Consider the following 16,345-nt stretch of genomic DNA (forward strand, 5'->3'; position numbering starts at 1 on the left):
AAAACAATCTTATGATGCAAATTTGAAAAGAAAACAGCATGTGCATCAAAATAAATTATTTTAAGCAGTGCAATTTGAGTTCTAAGCATCACAGAAACTATTCAGAAAAGCATAAAGTCAAACATGACTTATAAAAACACCTGCCATATTGGTTTTGAGGGGAAGACTGTTGGCCAGCATCCCTTAATATTCCGTTTCATGGCGTAAATTGCCCACATCTAGGCCACTGGCTCCATCGTGGGACCTTCCCACAGTATTAGCTGCGCTCTCCTGTTGCCCGTTTGAACCCCTGGAACAGGTTGAGTTAAAATTTCTGTCCTTGAAGACGGCTCTATTAATTGCTTTAGCTTCGGCTAAGCGTGTAGGAGAGATCCACGCTCTCTCAGTGAATCAGTCATGCATTCAGTTCTCCTCGGATAATGCGAGGGTCAGTATGCAACTCAACCCCGACTTCATCCCAAAGGTTGTCTGCACATGTTCCCCTATAGAACTGCCGGCCTTTTGCCCACCGCCTTTCTCCTCAGAGGAGCAAAAGCAGCTGCATACCTTGTGTCCCGTCCGTGCTCCACGCATTTATATGGACAGAACCCAGAGTGTCAGGAAAAGTGACCAGCTGTTTGTGTCCTGGGCTAAACCAGATATGGGAAAGCCTGTGTCTAAACAGCGCTTCTCCCATTGGGATAGTAGGAGCAATTGCCCTGGCCTATACTAGCAGGGGCCTTCAGCCTCCTGCTGGCTTGCGTGCGCATTCCACTAGAGGTCTGGCAACCTCATGGGCTCTCTTTAGGGGAGTTTCTATCCAGGTGTGTGCAGCTGCATGCTCTGCCTTTTTTGAGCTTCTGATGAGGTCACGCGGGAGGCGTTCCCCATAGTGAGACACTCATTCATGCTACTCAGAGAACCATGGTTATACTGTAGCTCAGGTGGCAGAGCAGGTCAGCCCCTAATCAGAAGGTCGGTGGTTCGATCCCAGGCTTCCTCCTGGCTGCATGCCAAATATCCTTGGGCAAGATAAAGTAGTTTTTTTGCCTACTGGTGGTGGTCAGAGGGCCCGGTGGCGCCAGTGTCCGACAGCCTCGCCTCTGTCAGTGCACCCCAGGGCAGCTGTGGTTACAACGTAGCTTGCCATTGCCAGTGTGTGAATGGGTGGATGAGTGAATGTAGTGTAAAGCGCTATACAAATGCAGGCCATTTACCATTTACCATTCATTACTTACTACTTGAACTGCTGTGCATATTGTTTTTCCCTTTTATTTACTTCTCAATCATGATGATGTTTTTAAAGAAAAGTTTGTTACTGTGGATGTTTCTAAATAATGTTCTCTTTTGTCATCTTTTATTATCATTTGTTACATAAAATCAGTATCCACACAGCACAAGTTATTCCAAAACATACAGAAATGGGTCTTTTTTATTTTTTTAAACAAAATGACAAACCATTGCATCAGTACAGACAAGATCGTCGCCGTACATATTAATTAGTCTTGAATAAGAGATCCCTTTTTGTATATGATATTAAAAAAAAACACACAATGTTGTCCACAGGTTACTGACATTACCTGAATGACCTTCATCGGCTTCCAGGTTAAAGCAGAACAATGAGTGACCAACACCAAAATCCTCACGGGTTGTAGCCAGAGGTCTGTCCTTTAGGTGACGCCCCGTGCTGGTTATACTCTCTAACATATTGACGCCTATGAAAATGTTCCTGGAACAGTTTAGTGGGGTAAGAGTGGCCGTCGACATGCAGACACATGAACTCAATGCCGCAGTTTTCAAAATTAAAAGGTTCGCATGTATAGCTTGCTGTAAATCCCTCACTGACAAAACCAACTATGACAAACTTTGGTAGAGTTCCTGTAAATCCATGATCCTGTGAAGAAACGCGGGTCCTTCCGGGGATGGAGAATGTCTTTAACCCACACTGTCTATTGGGTATTTAGCATTAGCATGTTGTAGGGCTTTGCTGTGTGCCAACCTGACAGTTGGTGATACACTCACCAAGGACTCATGTGCTGACAACTTCTTACCGAATGTCTGGGTTCACGGTAATATAACCTGTCACTGTCAGTCTTGTCATGAATAGTATGGTCAAAAGCTCTTATAAATGGTATAAACATGTCATCTTTCTTAAGTCCAAAACACTCTTGTTGTCTTATTTTGTAAGAAGTTAAAAAATAATAAAATAAAACATGAAATAACTATAAATGGCACTTACATTCTCTAAATGATAGGATCGGACTGAATCATTTACAGCCTACAGACTAATATTTTTTCCATCCTCATGTCACAGAAAAAAAAGTATGTGTGAAGAATAACATTTACCGACGTACTTTGGAGCGCTGATCAGTGCGGACTCTCTCTTCAGCGCTGTTTGGGTCACCAGGTAACCTCACATGTTCGTGTTTTTCTAAAACAAAGTAACAACAGTTGTGTTAAAAACAACAAGCACAGAAATGCATCTTTAAAGACCCAATAATGATTTTGTGGTTTGTCAGTAGCAGCGGCTAAAAAGTAAGTTCATGACTCATTTGAAACGCCAGATAATCTGAAACACCAAATAATCAGAAACACCAGTGGTCAGAGTAAATAAGTTGAAGAAGCTCAGCTGCTGTGTTCTGAGTTACTGGGTGGAAGATGGAAACCAGTTGAATCCAGATGAGCAAGCTGCCAATTCTCATCACATAGACGCTTCCAGTTCAGGAAGGCAGAGCAACAGCAACAGAGAGAAGGCGGAAAAAACAAAACTCCGGTGGGCATCGATGGAGTGTAAGTATTTTCTTAAATTCTACTTCTTTGTTATTCTGTTTCTTTTCGGTCCGGGACCGTGTGTACGTAATTTCGTTCCACCACATATAAACATATGATGCGAATAACAATAAAGCTCCTTGAATCCTTTAATAAAACCACTGCTACGTAGACAAAGAGACGCTAAGCTGAGTAATAATTAATAAAAATAAGTCTGCGAAGAATTAAAATAATTACACCAAAACCAGTGGAGCCAGTGTCCACTGAGCCAGAAGATTTGTACACTACACAGTTTTTACACATATGATGATAGTCATATAATGATGTGTTAAAATCTGAGGAACCTGAATTCGCTGTCAAGTAAATTATTCCTTGTGCACCTGTGGTGCTCTGTGTATTCTGACCTTTGAACTACAGCAGCTCGTCTGTTGGATCAGACCACAGGACCAGCCTTTGCTCCCCATGTACATCAGTGGGCCCTGACTGCCCATCACCCTGTCACTGGTTCACCGCTGTTCCTTCCCCGGACCACCTTTGAAAGATACTGACCACTGCAGACTGACAAAGCCCCACAGGTGCTGCACTTTTAAAGACGCTTTAACAAAATCACTGATGGCGAGGTGACTGGGTAAAACCCGCTCAAATCATCACACTCACCTATTTTTCCTGCGTAACTGAACTGTTCTATCTTCTTCAGGAGAGCCTTCCTCTGTACGTGGTTAGACTGAAACTTTTTTAACACTGTTCATAGGAGAGCATCTCTGGGATTTCAGCTGCTTTGTTAAAATCACAATAAGAATCATTTGTCCATAAATAACTTGTGTAGGCAGGATGCATTATGTGCTCACTTTGAGGCTGGATGTTTTATTGACAGGGTATAAAGAGCGTGCTCAGAGTCAGAGCTGTCATTTCAGACATACCCACACCTGCATCCTGCTCCATCATTCAAAGACACGAGGACACCTTCACCTCCTGCACGAGTTCTGTCAGATGCTTTTGATTCCCCACAGAGGACAATAATCCAAAGATGTTAGACTGATATAGAATTTTATTCTGCACATGCACGGATCAAATGAACATGTCACAGGGAGTAATTTGATATTTCCAACAAATGGAGACATTGTTGTGACGGCTTCTGTTACATTTTACCAACATTAGGTCAGAAAATCATCTTATTGTTATAAGTAACAATGCCAACATTTTTCATCAGTAATATTTTATCAATAACTGGAATGCTGAAAAACAATAATATAATGCACGCATAGACAAAAACAATATATTACAGTTCATGTTTGTATTGTGTTGTAGTTCCTCATTGCGACCACTGGAGGGCAGTGAACACTCATCACAGTCAACAGCACACAAGCACCACAGAGCAAGGGTTTAAAACGTATTAAAGTATTTATTATGCTGAAAGATAAAATGTTCAACCTCTATTATAATAACTCTGCGTAACAATAATAATGGATTGGATTTATGTAGCGCTTTTCAAGGCACCCAAAGCGCTATACAATACCACTATTCATTCACTCTCACATTCACACAATAATATTAATGATTTCTTTTAATCAAATTTATATTTATTCATTAAAAGGTTTTGTATATTTATCGGAAATCTCATTTAAATATAAAACAAAACGACAAATGTAATCACAGTTTATTAAAACACTGAAAAGACAATATATGTTCAATAATAATAACTGCTGATGCTAATAACAATGCTATTAATAGCTGCCTTAAGATTACATATTAGTGTGTGATGCTGGGAGAAGTTACAATGCTGTTTCTGCTCTGATCAGAGGAGATGAGACCTGCTGAGGCCTCGGACAGACTGATCAGCTGTGAGGATGCAGTGAGATTATGAATTTTATTATTTTGAAACAAACACTGTCTAATTAGAACAAGTTAAAAGCTTATTTGTAGATCTATGCTAGTTTCAAAAGTGTCACTACTTTACAAAATCGACATGTTCAAGCCAGAACTCTTTGAAAGACCCTCTGAGCATCATCAGCAAGTTCTCTGAGGATAATAGGCATAGCTTTCTCCATTACCCGATAACATCTGCCCCTTGGGATTGAGCCCACAACCGATTCAACGAAGTTTATCATGCTCAATGCAAAACGTAATTCAGATGTTACTCCAACCTGGTTCAACACCTTCAGCGGGAGCTTCTCAGTTATTTCAGCTGCAGCCAGGGGTGACTTGATAACGGCACACAAATCGCTGTATGACAGACCTGTGCTGGCAGCAAGTTTCCACAGAGATGGGATATCAAGACCAAACGCATCTACCACCATTGCAATAATAATGTGCAGCCAAGGTAGATTAACAGAAACAGTTAGCCCAGGAACAGAAACATTTGGTCTACCAAAGCAGGCCACATTAGGTAATCGTAGATCCATAGCTTGTTTCTTCTTCTTGATGATCTCCAGGCTGATGTTGGGCATGGCCAGCACAAAAGCATTCCTCTTGAGTTTAGGAAGTTGTCTCTCTAAGGTCTCATGTAGGAGAGAGAAATCCTACTTCCGAGGCTTAAAGCTGGACACCAGGAACACCTTTGAACACTTGATGCCATGTGCCTGAAGACCTGTAATACAGAAGGAATCCATGTGACAGATTATTAAGATGGAGTTTATTAATTTATTTTAAGAAAATGTTCTTGTGAGATAGAGAGATGAGCTTGTAACATAGCAGAGGAAAAGAAACACCTTTATGTTGGTGGAGACCAAAAATGGTTTTTACTGGACAAACAAATGAATAAAACAAACATCAGCCTAAAGTATGATATCAAACTGACGGGGCACAGCCACCTTCTCTCCTTATTTGTTTATTATTTTCCAGTCTAACAGGCATTTTTCAGGACAAAGCTCAACAATGGTCTGACCTCTGCACTAAGTGCATGACTGTCATTAAGAACAGGACGATCAGTATGAGTGAAAAAGCAGCCAATGTCCAATGCAAACTTTGAAAGACCTCTAGAAGAGAAAACAGTGCAGTGAACATTTCTCTCTCTCTGGTATAAATAATCACACACTCACCTTGAGCACAGTCTTCCTTGATCTTTGTAAGAGTCCTCTCTTTGCTGAAGTTTCTCTTTCTTCTCTCGGCTCCTAAATCTTTGTCAATCTTTGAACGAACAAAGTAGAACTTTTTCCCCATCTCCTGAATCTTCAGAGCGAGTTTCACATCATTTTCTGTGATGTGAGTCTCTGAGACGATGATAAAGAAGTAAAACATCCTAAATTCAACACGCTTCAGGTACTTCTCAGCTGGAAACATTGGCGTTCCGATTCCAGGAAGATCCCATAAAGTGACATTGGGATAGTCTGGATGTTTGTAGGCTGCGACCTCTGAGGTGGAGTCTCCATTTGCAGGTGCAGCTTCATCATCTTCATCTGTTAAACCTCTGAAGGCATTTACAAAGGTGGATTTACCAGCACCGCTTTCTCCTGTGACGGCGATATTTAGTGGAATATTTCTTGTCTTTTTTAGATATTTTTTCTTTATCTTTGCAGCCGCTGCAGCAGTGTCGTAGTTTTCTGTAACCGATTTAACTCCAATTGGATCATTCATGCTCGCCTTTGATTAGAGACAGAAGGTGTTATGGTAACAGTTTCTGAAGATATAAATCTGAGCAGACAGCAGTGTGCAGTAATAGAAGACCGCCCTGAGCTAAAACAGGAAGCTTCTGTCTACGGTCTCGGGTGGGAGATAATTTTTACCATATAAAGTCACATTTTACAGATACCTGCACTCAGAGCAAGAAAGGAGGAGGCTTCAGTTGCATCATCCATGCTGTGCATGCTGAGTGCAGATTAACAGTGGCATTCATCAGAGTTTCTGCTGAAAGCCACAAATCAAACTGGCAGCATTTCAGAGCATTTGCATGTCGCCTGCACGTGGCCGACTTCCTGCCCTCCTCACCAACTCTGTGCTTCATGTGGCTTTCATAAAAAATAGATGCTGTGATGCAGATGATGTGATGCAGAGTGGAGCGCTGCGGCTGGGATGCTCAGAAATGCGCTATGGTGTAGGTGGTAGGATCTCGAACACCCACCAAACATGGCTACAGCCACGTGATCTCTCTGCTTGTACAACGCTCAGCGCATCAGTCACAACTGCATCCTTATCTGTAGATGAGGACAGTCTGTTCCATCAAGCTCACACTTCTGCGCTCAGTGTCAACTCTGAGTTTGATGGACCAGTTGGAGCAGCAGCTACAGCGGGAGCACAAAGTGCTGCAGATACAGAGGAGCAGAACTGTGAAGCCTCTTTCTTCACACTGCTGGACCTCCATCCATCTGCAGCTGTAGTCTAAAATCTAATCTGTTGCTTTTTGCTAGATTTGCAGGAAGAACAAGAAGAAATGCTTTTCATATTTAGGAAACTGTAACATGAGGATATTACTCTATTGTGTAGCAGAATAAGTCTTTGGTTTAATAAAGCATTGCTGATTACTAGTTGGTAGCCAGTTGCTTTATGTAGTCCTAGTATAAATAAAAACTGCTATCTGTTGCCCAGGTATCTGGGTTTCTGGTCACCTGATTTCAGTAGATGTTAAAGGTTACATTTTTACCATAATTGCACTGAGAGCAGAAAAGGTGGGGGCCTCATCCATGCTGAGCAAGCTTGAAACCTGGACCCCCCGTAGCCGGTTACCAAGATTACGTGAAGTACCCTCAGAAGGTCTGCTAGATGATGTTAATGCAGCACTACGGACTATACCTACAGCCACGATTACCGACACTAACAAGCTGATCTACAATACGGCAGCAGTGATCAGTGAGATGCTTGGCTACAAGTTGAACAGCCACAAGGAGCAGTACCCTCCATGGAGAAGGAGGCTAGAGGCTAAGATCAAGGTAGCACGGAGGGAGGTTAGCCAACTATCGGAGTTGCAGAAAGGCGCGATGAAGAAGGTGCATAAGAAGTACAGGAAGCTGTCCATACCTGAGGCCTTGGAAACTGCCAAGCAACGACTCACAGCCTTGGCCAGCTACTTGAGGAGGTACACCAGAGAGATAGAAGGCAGGAGAATAAACCAGCTGTTCTCCACGGAACCAGCCAAGGTGTACTCTCAGTGGCAAGGGAACAATATGGGGAACAATATGAGAACAGCACCACCAAGGCTGGAGACGGAACAATACTGGAAGAGCATATGGGAGAAGGACGCAACCCATAACGGCAATGCACAGTGGCTAGTGGATCTGAGGGCAGACCATAGCAACCTCCCTGAACAGGGTCCAGTAACCATCACAGTGGCAGATATCCAAGAAAGGGTCTCCAGTATGAAGAGTTGGACAGCACCAGGGCCCTACATAGTTCACGCCTACTGGCTGAAGAAGCTGACTGCACTCCACGAGCGCCTGGCAGCACAAATGAACCAGCTGCTCGTTAACGAGAGACACCCAGAATGGCTAACCGAAGGTCGGACGGTCCTGATCCTCAAGGACCCCCAGAAGGGACCGGTCCCTTCCAACTACCGACTTCCCCTGCCAGTGGCGGACTCCCTCAGGTATCGGTGCGTTGGTGGTTCTTTGTGTCTGGGGGTGGGCGTCCAGGTACACACCGGCTCACTCCTTGGCGGCCGCTTATCGGGGCCTGGAACCTGGGGCTCGCTCGGACCACTTCGGAGGTGGGGTGCCCCCGGCCTCTCGGCCTGGGGCTCGGTCACTCAGGCACAGCTGGCTGCCGGCGGAGCTCACGGGCGCGTCACTGCAACTCCCCCTGGCTTCTGCTCCGCGGCTGCTGAGTGAGCCCTCATCTGGGACTCTCCTCAGCTCTTACTGGGACAGTGGCGCGGCTGCCCCTCTGTTGGTCTTCCATGGTCTCTTGTGTTCTGGGGGCCTCTGGATGTCTGGAGTTTTGATCTCCTCCATACCTGCTTCATACCCTGGAGGACGGGGCTGTGGCCCCCCCACACTCCCTAGCAGATCGTTACATGGAGAAACCTTTGGAATACAAGCATGCTGATCCACACAGGTATGCACACAGGTGTACACACGGGTATTCACAGACGCGGACTACAGCTTTCTTGGCTGCTGCCTCAAAGGACATTGTGCGCTGTCTATCTTGCGTGCTGCACAATATCGTTTATTATTTAGTATCTACTGTTATCTACTGCTAGCTAGTTTATTGTGATGGTGCTGTTTTTTTTATTATGTTGCTCTTTGCTGTTTGCTTTCTCTTCTGTTTTTTTTCTCCATACAGGTGACCCAGGTGCTTTGTTTGTTTTTTTTTGTTTTTTTGTTTTTTCTTTCTTCCCCCCCTTCTCACCCTCTCTTCTCCCAATAACCTGCCTCAGTACTAAATGGAAGCTCCTGTCAGGCATCATATCGGCTAAGATGAACAGGCACATGGGTCAATACATGAGTGGGGCACAGAAAGGGATTGGCAAGAATACCAGAGGCGCAAAACACCGGCTACTGGTAGACAGAACAGTCAGCCGAGACTGCAAGACCAGACTGACCAACCTGTGCACTGCCTGGATTGATTACAAGAAGGCCTATGACTCAATGCCCCACAGCGGTTTAACATATTGCCTGGTTCTGGCAAGGATTTGGGGAGCACTGGTCCACAGTTTGAAGTAGCTTGTCCAGAACTGCACCTGAAAACAGATGGTGATATATCAGAATACATTATTATTATTAACACTTGTAAAATAAAAAAATAAAAAAAAGCATATACAGTGCTGTGTAAAACAATTTTCCTCCTTTCTGATTTTGTTATGTTTTGCATATTTGTTACACTTTGTCAAAAATTCAAGGGCCTCTCAAGGCGTCGTTGTCGGCTACCAGTTTCACTGTCTGGGTTTAGCATTTCTTCTTTTTCCACAGTGACAGCACCCAACCAAACATTTTTTGTTTTAGTCGTTACTCGTTAAACATCACCATGCTACAGCTTTGGGTTTAGCAGTCATTTCAGCATGCACATGATATAGCTAGTAGTTAGAGGATATACATAAGGAGACTCTTTTAGTATGGTAAATAAAGAAACGGGGTCAGCCTGAGAAGAGGAAAGAATTCACACGGTATGATTTCTGGTAGTAATTCTAAATCTGTGCTGTTAGTCACTTGTCTCCCCAGAGATGCTTTAAAAGTTAAAGTTTCACCGTGACCTGCAAAACTAAACCTTCTTTGGAATCTATGTTAAAGCATTGCTTTTTTTTTTTCTTCCTGACTTAATTCCTATATCATGTCTGCCTGGAGACTTGGTCCCTGCAGCTTTCATACAGTGGCTTGCAAAAGTATTCATATTCGTAGTCCTTAGATAGCTGGTAGAGACAGACCCTAAAAGACTGGCAGCTGTAATTGCAGCAAAAGGTGGTTCTACAAAGTATTGACTCAGGAGGCTGAATAATTACGCACACCCCACTTTGGAGTTACTTATTTGTAAAAAAAAAAAATGTTTGGAATCATGTATGATTTTCCTCCCACTTCTCACGTGTACACCACTTTGTGTTGGTCTTTCATGTGGAATTCCAATAAAATTGATTCATGTTTGTGGCTGTCATGTGACAAAATGTGGGAAAGTTCAAGGGGGCCGAATACTTTTGCAAGCCACTGTATATATATGAAAGCATCAAACATAAATAGCTACGGGCAAGGCATCTCAAAATTGGCGTACTGCTGGCAGAACAAAGTCGACAACCTCAGAGATGATCCCTGTAATCCATGAAACATAAGGGGACATCAGTATGTACTACTTTTCACAGTTTTTAAGAATGTGTCATGACTCCAATCAGTACATTCATACTGATATTAGATAGCATGAAAGCAGTTTTGGGGGATTAGTGCAACTGTTATTGTCTTCTGTCATTGTTCGGTTCTAGCCTTATTAGTTTGTGTTAAACTACACTATTAACACGTGTGTGTATACATAATACAGTCCCTTGTCTGTTGTCACTTGTCGTGTTCAAATTTTTTAGGAGGAATTTCAGGAGAAAGTTGTCATTTAAAAAGATTTAATTTGTGTTGGTAGTTGAAATTACAAGTTTACACAGCGCTGTGGACCTCTGTGTGAAATCAAGCATCTGGTTCACAAAAAGGATAACCCTCAAACGGGCTGTACAACTTTATATAGTGAGACAAAAACAAAGATTATCATGGCAGTCTTGCTGTCTCCCTGCAAATCCTCCCCGTCCATGTCCAACCTCGTCTGGTACCTGCTCCCTCCTCTGTAAGAGGCACACAGGGAAACACCTCTCTGCCTAGCCTTGCTAATCTAATGTTATTATCCATTGTTCTTCCACTGATTCTGAGTTCTGGTTCAGGATATCTTATTCGGACTCTCTGATGCAGAGACTCAAAAAGATGTTTAAGATCACTGCCCTGAATTAACAAAAAGAGGGCTCAAACAGATCCAGGGAATCTGCACACAGAAGCGAGTATTAATATTATGCTAAACAATCACTAAAGCACTTTTAGATTTAGCTGGGGCTTTACGAACTCAAGGCATTCAACATTCCAGTCATGAGCTGTTCTGAGCCGCAACCTTAAATAGCGGCCAGGAGGAAGCAGGAACTAATCAGTGGCAGGTGCAGATCATCAGGACAGGTGGGCGGGCCCAAAAGCAGGAGCCCAAAGATGAGCTCCGCCCAGGTAGACAGGGGACAGCGAGGGAGAGAGGGAGTGACAGAAAAAAACAAAAAACAATACTGTAGCCCAACGTGAGCCAGCCAGAGAGACACGGAGACCATGACATTTTCGGCCCTTAAACATTTCTCCTACGAAGACATGACTCTAATGCCCTTATATCTGCATCCTTCCTAATAAAAACATTTAAGTCATCTGCATAAGCAAGCAGAACAGCTGGTTTAAACAGCTGTAGATGCAAATAATCTTAATACAGTTAATGAATAATATTAATCTAAAAGTGTACAAAACCAGATAACGTAAATCTCCATGATCCTTTCAAATAAAAAGCCTTTTCCTGGTTCATGGAGATCACTCTAAACCAGAGTATTCCAACTTGCTGAATTCCAAAACATGACGCATTAGAAACAGATTGTTACAACACAAATCTCGAGTGTTTGACTTCTGGGATGCACTGTGGTGCTGTCCTGGTCCTGGGAACGTTTACCCAGCATTTGTGAGGCTTTTTTGACTCCTTAAATTTGTTTATTTAAACATTATATGTGATTTGGGGTTTGTTTAGACGGTACAGTATTGACTGTTCCCCATAATACCAGTTCTTTTGGTAATTGTCACGGTTCTGGGTCCGTTGGACCCAGTATTTTGAGTTTATTATGTTTTGGTTTTTGCATTATGGATTGTTTTCTGATGTTCTGGTGCTTTGTTTATCATTATACATCTGTTTCTATTCTTGGTGAGGGATCAGTTCTTAGGTTTTGGGTTCTCATGTGTATTACAGTTTCTGTTCAGTGTCTAGTCTGTCTCTCAGTGTCATGTCTGCATCCGGTTTAGTAATTCTTGTTTCCTGTTTTATTGTGAAAGTCTTTGTCTTAGGTTAGTGTGTGCAGCTTAGCTCCCCCGTCTCGTTAACCCTGATCTCTCCCAGCTGTGTCTCCCTCCTGTTGCCCATTCGCTGATTACCACCCTGTGTATATTAGCCCTGTGTTTTCCTGTGCTCGGTGTCGCGTCGTACCCTCAGATTATGCCTGTGTGTTTCTTTGGTTTTTGTAGTCGCGTCACGTCACTTCACGTTTGGTTTTCATGTCAGCAATAAAGCTGAGATTCTGATTTACAATTCTGTGTTCGAGTCCTGCGTTTGGATCCTCCTCTCCGCCTGCCCGCACACAGAGCCCTGACAGTAATAAAAGTTATTGTTTCAGGTGATGTTATTCTTTGCCGTTGGTTATGATTAATCATTCTATGATAGAATGTCTTTATAGTTCCAGTCAATCAGCAATGGATTTCCTAACTGAAACATTGCATCACTGCCAAGGAAAAAATGACTTCTGCGAAATCCAGTCAAAAGGAAATAACACACAGTTTATTTGACTGGTTTTACTGCTTAAATGTCCATGAACCCAGAAACAGATTATGTTTTTCATAAACAGATCATTGTGCTCCAAGTAAATTTGATGTTTGAGTATCATGTCTAAAGTTTAGAGTTAGCACTAAGACCAGGTTTAGCTTCAGATTTAGACCACTGGTTTTGCAACTGTTCCACTAATGTTATTTGGTAACTAGTCCTCTTCATATGTCATAGCTTGTGTATATTTTGAAGAACCATAATTCATTGTTGTTCTCTGTTTGTTTTTGTTTTGACAGATCTCTGATCTTAGTGTGAAAAAGTCCTATGCTATATTGTAATAACATGAACGTGTCTTTAATGTCATTGTTTAGTAAGACTGATATGAACTTATTAAGTCTAATCTGACTTTGTGTCGATCTTGCTTAATGACCCACGTTGATCAGAACAGTGTTGGAAGTTATTCTTTTCTGCCCCAAGACTTGTTTTTGTCCTGAAAGCTGACACTAAATTAGGAACAAGGGTGTTCCGATGCAAAATGAACTAAATCTAAAGGAAGTGCTTTCACTAAAAGGATTTCAGGTAGTTTTTATATGTATGCAGTTATACCCAGCTGCAAATGTTTTGCCTGACTATTACTGCCCCTGTGGGTTTTTTTTGTTGTTGTTTTTTTGCCTGAGATAATGACCTTTTTTAGCTTCATTAGTGTGGAAGTTCATACATCATAGTTGTTTTTGTGTTTTGCTCTTTGTTTCAGACACATTGGTAGACTTATTTTGTTTACTTTTGCTGTCTGTGTATTTGGTGTGTTGGAAGTCTATGCAAATAATGATTAATAAATAAAATACACATAATCTAAAAGCTTACTGTGATGTAGGCTCAAAATATATCAGCCTGGTAGATATCTCAGATCTAAGAGCTAACATGATGAAATAGCTTTCTGAATTTTACAATCTGGAAGCATTTTTACCCTTTCATGCATGAATTATGACAACCTCAGTCAGGATTTTTATTCATCTTTAGGCATGAAAACATGAATAAAAATACTTCTATCCTGACTGAGGTCGTCATAATTCATGCATGACAGGGTAACAATAATTACAATGAAACACGTCATACATCTGTGGTAACATTAAACGACCAGTGGGTGGCAGGGTATGGAGTTACACATCAGTGTCCAATGTAGTGGTTTATGTTAAGTATACCATCAATACTGACACAAATACAAGCAAACAGCCTTCGAGTAGCCGTCCACTGTAGTGACCATTATGCGCGAAACGGTTAAGACGTTTCTTTTCCCAATTGCTTAAATAAAATCAAATTCTGTGACACTTTATTACATTGATTTTCATTTAAACATGTCTAGACTTTAGAAAAATGCTCAGTCTGTGCTTTTGTTTCTGATTTGGACCTTTTACTCTGCTCTGATCATTTCATACCTTGTGATCTTCCTTTTCTTTAGTCAGAAAGGGCAGTATGGTGCACTGCATTTCCACACACTCCAAACCGTTTGAGTTAAAATTAACCCTAAATCAGATCCAGAAAGCAATACTGAATGTTTTATTAATGTCACTATCTCTGGTACATGCTGTTAACAGTTAAAACTTTACTTTTAATACACAAACACCCTGTTTAAATTCCTGATTTGCTGCAGAGGTGAGCAGCATCAGGAATTACGATACTCAAATAATGCTAGCCCTCAAGGACACGTATTTCTTTTTTAACTGTAATAGTGATAGGAAAGAATAACATCCAAGTCAGAATATGAGGAAATGGTGTGGTTTGTCTTGGTAACTATGTTGAGTAACAGAACAGCTGTAGTATTTAAGATGTAGTAGTGGTTCATGTACAGTTTTATGTTTTAATACAGTTTTAATACAGTTTTATGGCAGTACCAGAATAACGTAGAAGCAACCGTTCTGGATGCCTTTTCTACTACAATATCTACAAATGTCTGCTCTTTACACTCCATTAAATGGTACTTTTGTTGAATATGAGATTCATGTCATTAATTAATGTCATCATGCTTACTGAGAGTAAATTGATAAGTAAAAATACATTTTCGAGACAATGAAGTTTGCAAAAAGGTTTAGGGTGTCATTAACTAGCGACCACTATTAATGTTCAGTTCATCTCAGGTCAATTTTGTTTACTTCAAGCACAATTTTTGCTACTGGACCAGAAAGAAGACGGCAGAGTCATTTCATGACTTATTTGTCATTAAATTAGTGGTGCAGATTTAAAAATTTACCTGAAATATAGCACAAGTGTAAACTGTTCCTATAGTGTGGAGACTGTGTCAAAAATGTTAACTAATTTAGGCTAGATCACTACAAATTGGTAGCTACTTTTAACTTTCTGAGCCACTTTTCTGCTGCCATTTTGCTTGTTGCCAGTCAAGGAGCTGAATTCTTAGAGTTTCTTAATGATTTCTATTCCTGTTCTGCTGGGATTTGGTTTCATTATTTGAAACCAAATCCCAGCAGAACAGTTAACATGATATATTAATTGTTAATCTCATATTAACAGTTAAACAGTTAATATGAGATTATATTTTCATGTTATTGTCAAGTTGAATTTGTGTAAATCAGCTTGCCAAAAATTGTCCTTTAACCTCCTAGGACCTGGCGTCCACATATGTGGAGACCACATTTTGGGTTGTCTAGACCACATTACTAAATTTTGCTCTGTGAGGGCCTGATATCCACTTACAAGGACATTATACTGCCACTGTTCTATCAAAATTTGAAACGAATGTCCTCATATGTGTATATCAGGCCCTCACAGAGCAAGATCAGGTAAAACAATAGTTCTTTGTTTTTACATTCATCAGGTCTCTTTATGGTTCCAATAAATCATTAACGGATTTCCTAACTGAAGTATTGCATCAGCAAGGACTTCAGTTAAATACAGTCATAAGGAAATAAGACGGTTTATTTATCTGGTTTTACTGCTTAAATGTCCGTTAACAGTGTTTCATAAATGAATCATTGTGCTTCAAGAAAACATGATGTTTGAGTATCATGTCTAAACTTTAGGCAAGGCAAGGCAAGGCAAGTTTATTTGTATAGCACAATTCAACAACAAGGTGATTCAAAGTGCTTTACAGAGATATTAGAAACAAGAACAAATAAAAAGCATGATTTAAAATTGATTAAAACAAGCAAATAAACTAACTAACTAATTAACAAACAAACAAACAAACAAACAAAACAGTATATAAAATCAAAACAGATAAAATCAGAACAGTAGATAAAATCAGTAGTTAAATGTAAGTTTTGAAATTTAAGCTTAAAGTGTGGATTTGGTGCTTTATTCAAATGCAGCTGAGAACAGGTGAGTCTTCAACCTGGATTTAAATAAACTGAGTGTTTCAGCTGATCTGAGGCTTTCTGGGAGTTTGTTCCAGATATAAGGAGCATAAAAGCTGAATGCAGCTTCTCCGTGTCTGGTTCTGACTCTGGGAACTGATAAAAGACCGGATCCAGATGACCTGAGGGATCTGGAAGGTTCATACTGGGTCAGGAGGTCATTGATGTATTTTGGTCCTAAACCATTCAGAGCTTTATAGACCAGCATCAGAACTTTAAAGTCTATCCTCTGACGGACAGGCAGCCAGTGTAAGGACCTCAGAGCTGGACTGATGTGGTCCACTTTTTTG

General features: G+C 41.2%; 1 protein-coding gene across 1 annotated transcript; it reads right to left on the reverse strand.

Moving 5' to 3' along the window:
• Positions 1-3,787: 3,787 nt before the first annotated feature.
• LOC146685752 (interferon-gamma-inducible GTPase 10-like) lies at positions 3,788-6,700 on the reverse strand. The gene is made up of 2 exons (XM_085442234.1): positions 5,787-6,700; positions 3,788-5,335 (listed from the first exon to the last, which is right to left on the reverse strand). The coding sequence occupies exons 1-2, from the start codon at positions 6,319-6,321 to the stop codon at positions 5,268-5,270; spliced, it is 603 nt and encodes a 200-aa protein (XP_085298360.1). The 5' UTR covers positions 6,322-6,700; the 3' UTR covers positions 3,788-5,267.
• Between the last annotated feature and the right edge of the window lie 9,645 nt (positions 6,701-16,345).

This window comes from Copadichromis virginalis, linkage group LG19 (assembly GCF_057382275.1).
Source record: "Copadichromis virginalis isolate Kocher_CV1m ecotype Utaka linkage group LG19, C_Virginalis_male_GT1.1, whole genome shotgun sequence".
Taxonomy (NCBI): domain Eukaryota; kingdom Metazoa; phylum Chordata; class Actinopteri; order Cichliformes; family Cichlidae; genus Copadichromis; species Copadichromis virginalis.

Coding starts and splice junctions, on each gene's coding strand:
- LOC146685752 (XM_085442234.1), bottom strand. CDS start 6,321: ATGAATGATCCAATTGGAGTTAAATCGGTTACAGAAAACTACGACACT. Junction 5,336..5,786: donor CAAGGAAGACTGTGCTCAAG/GTGAGTGTGTGA, acceptor TCTGTATTACAG/GTCTTCAGGCACATGGCATC.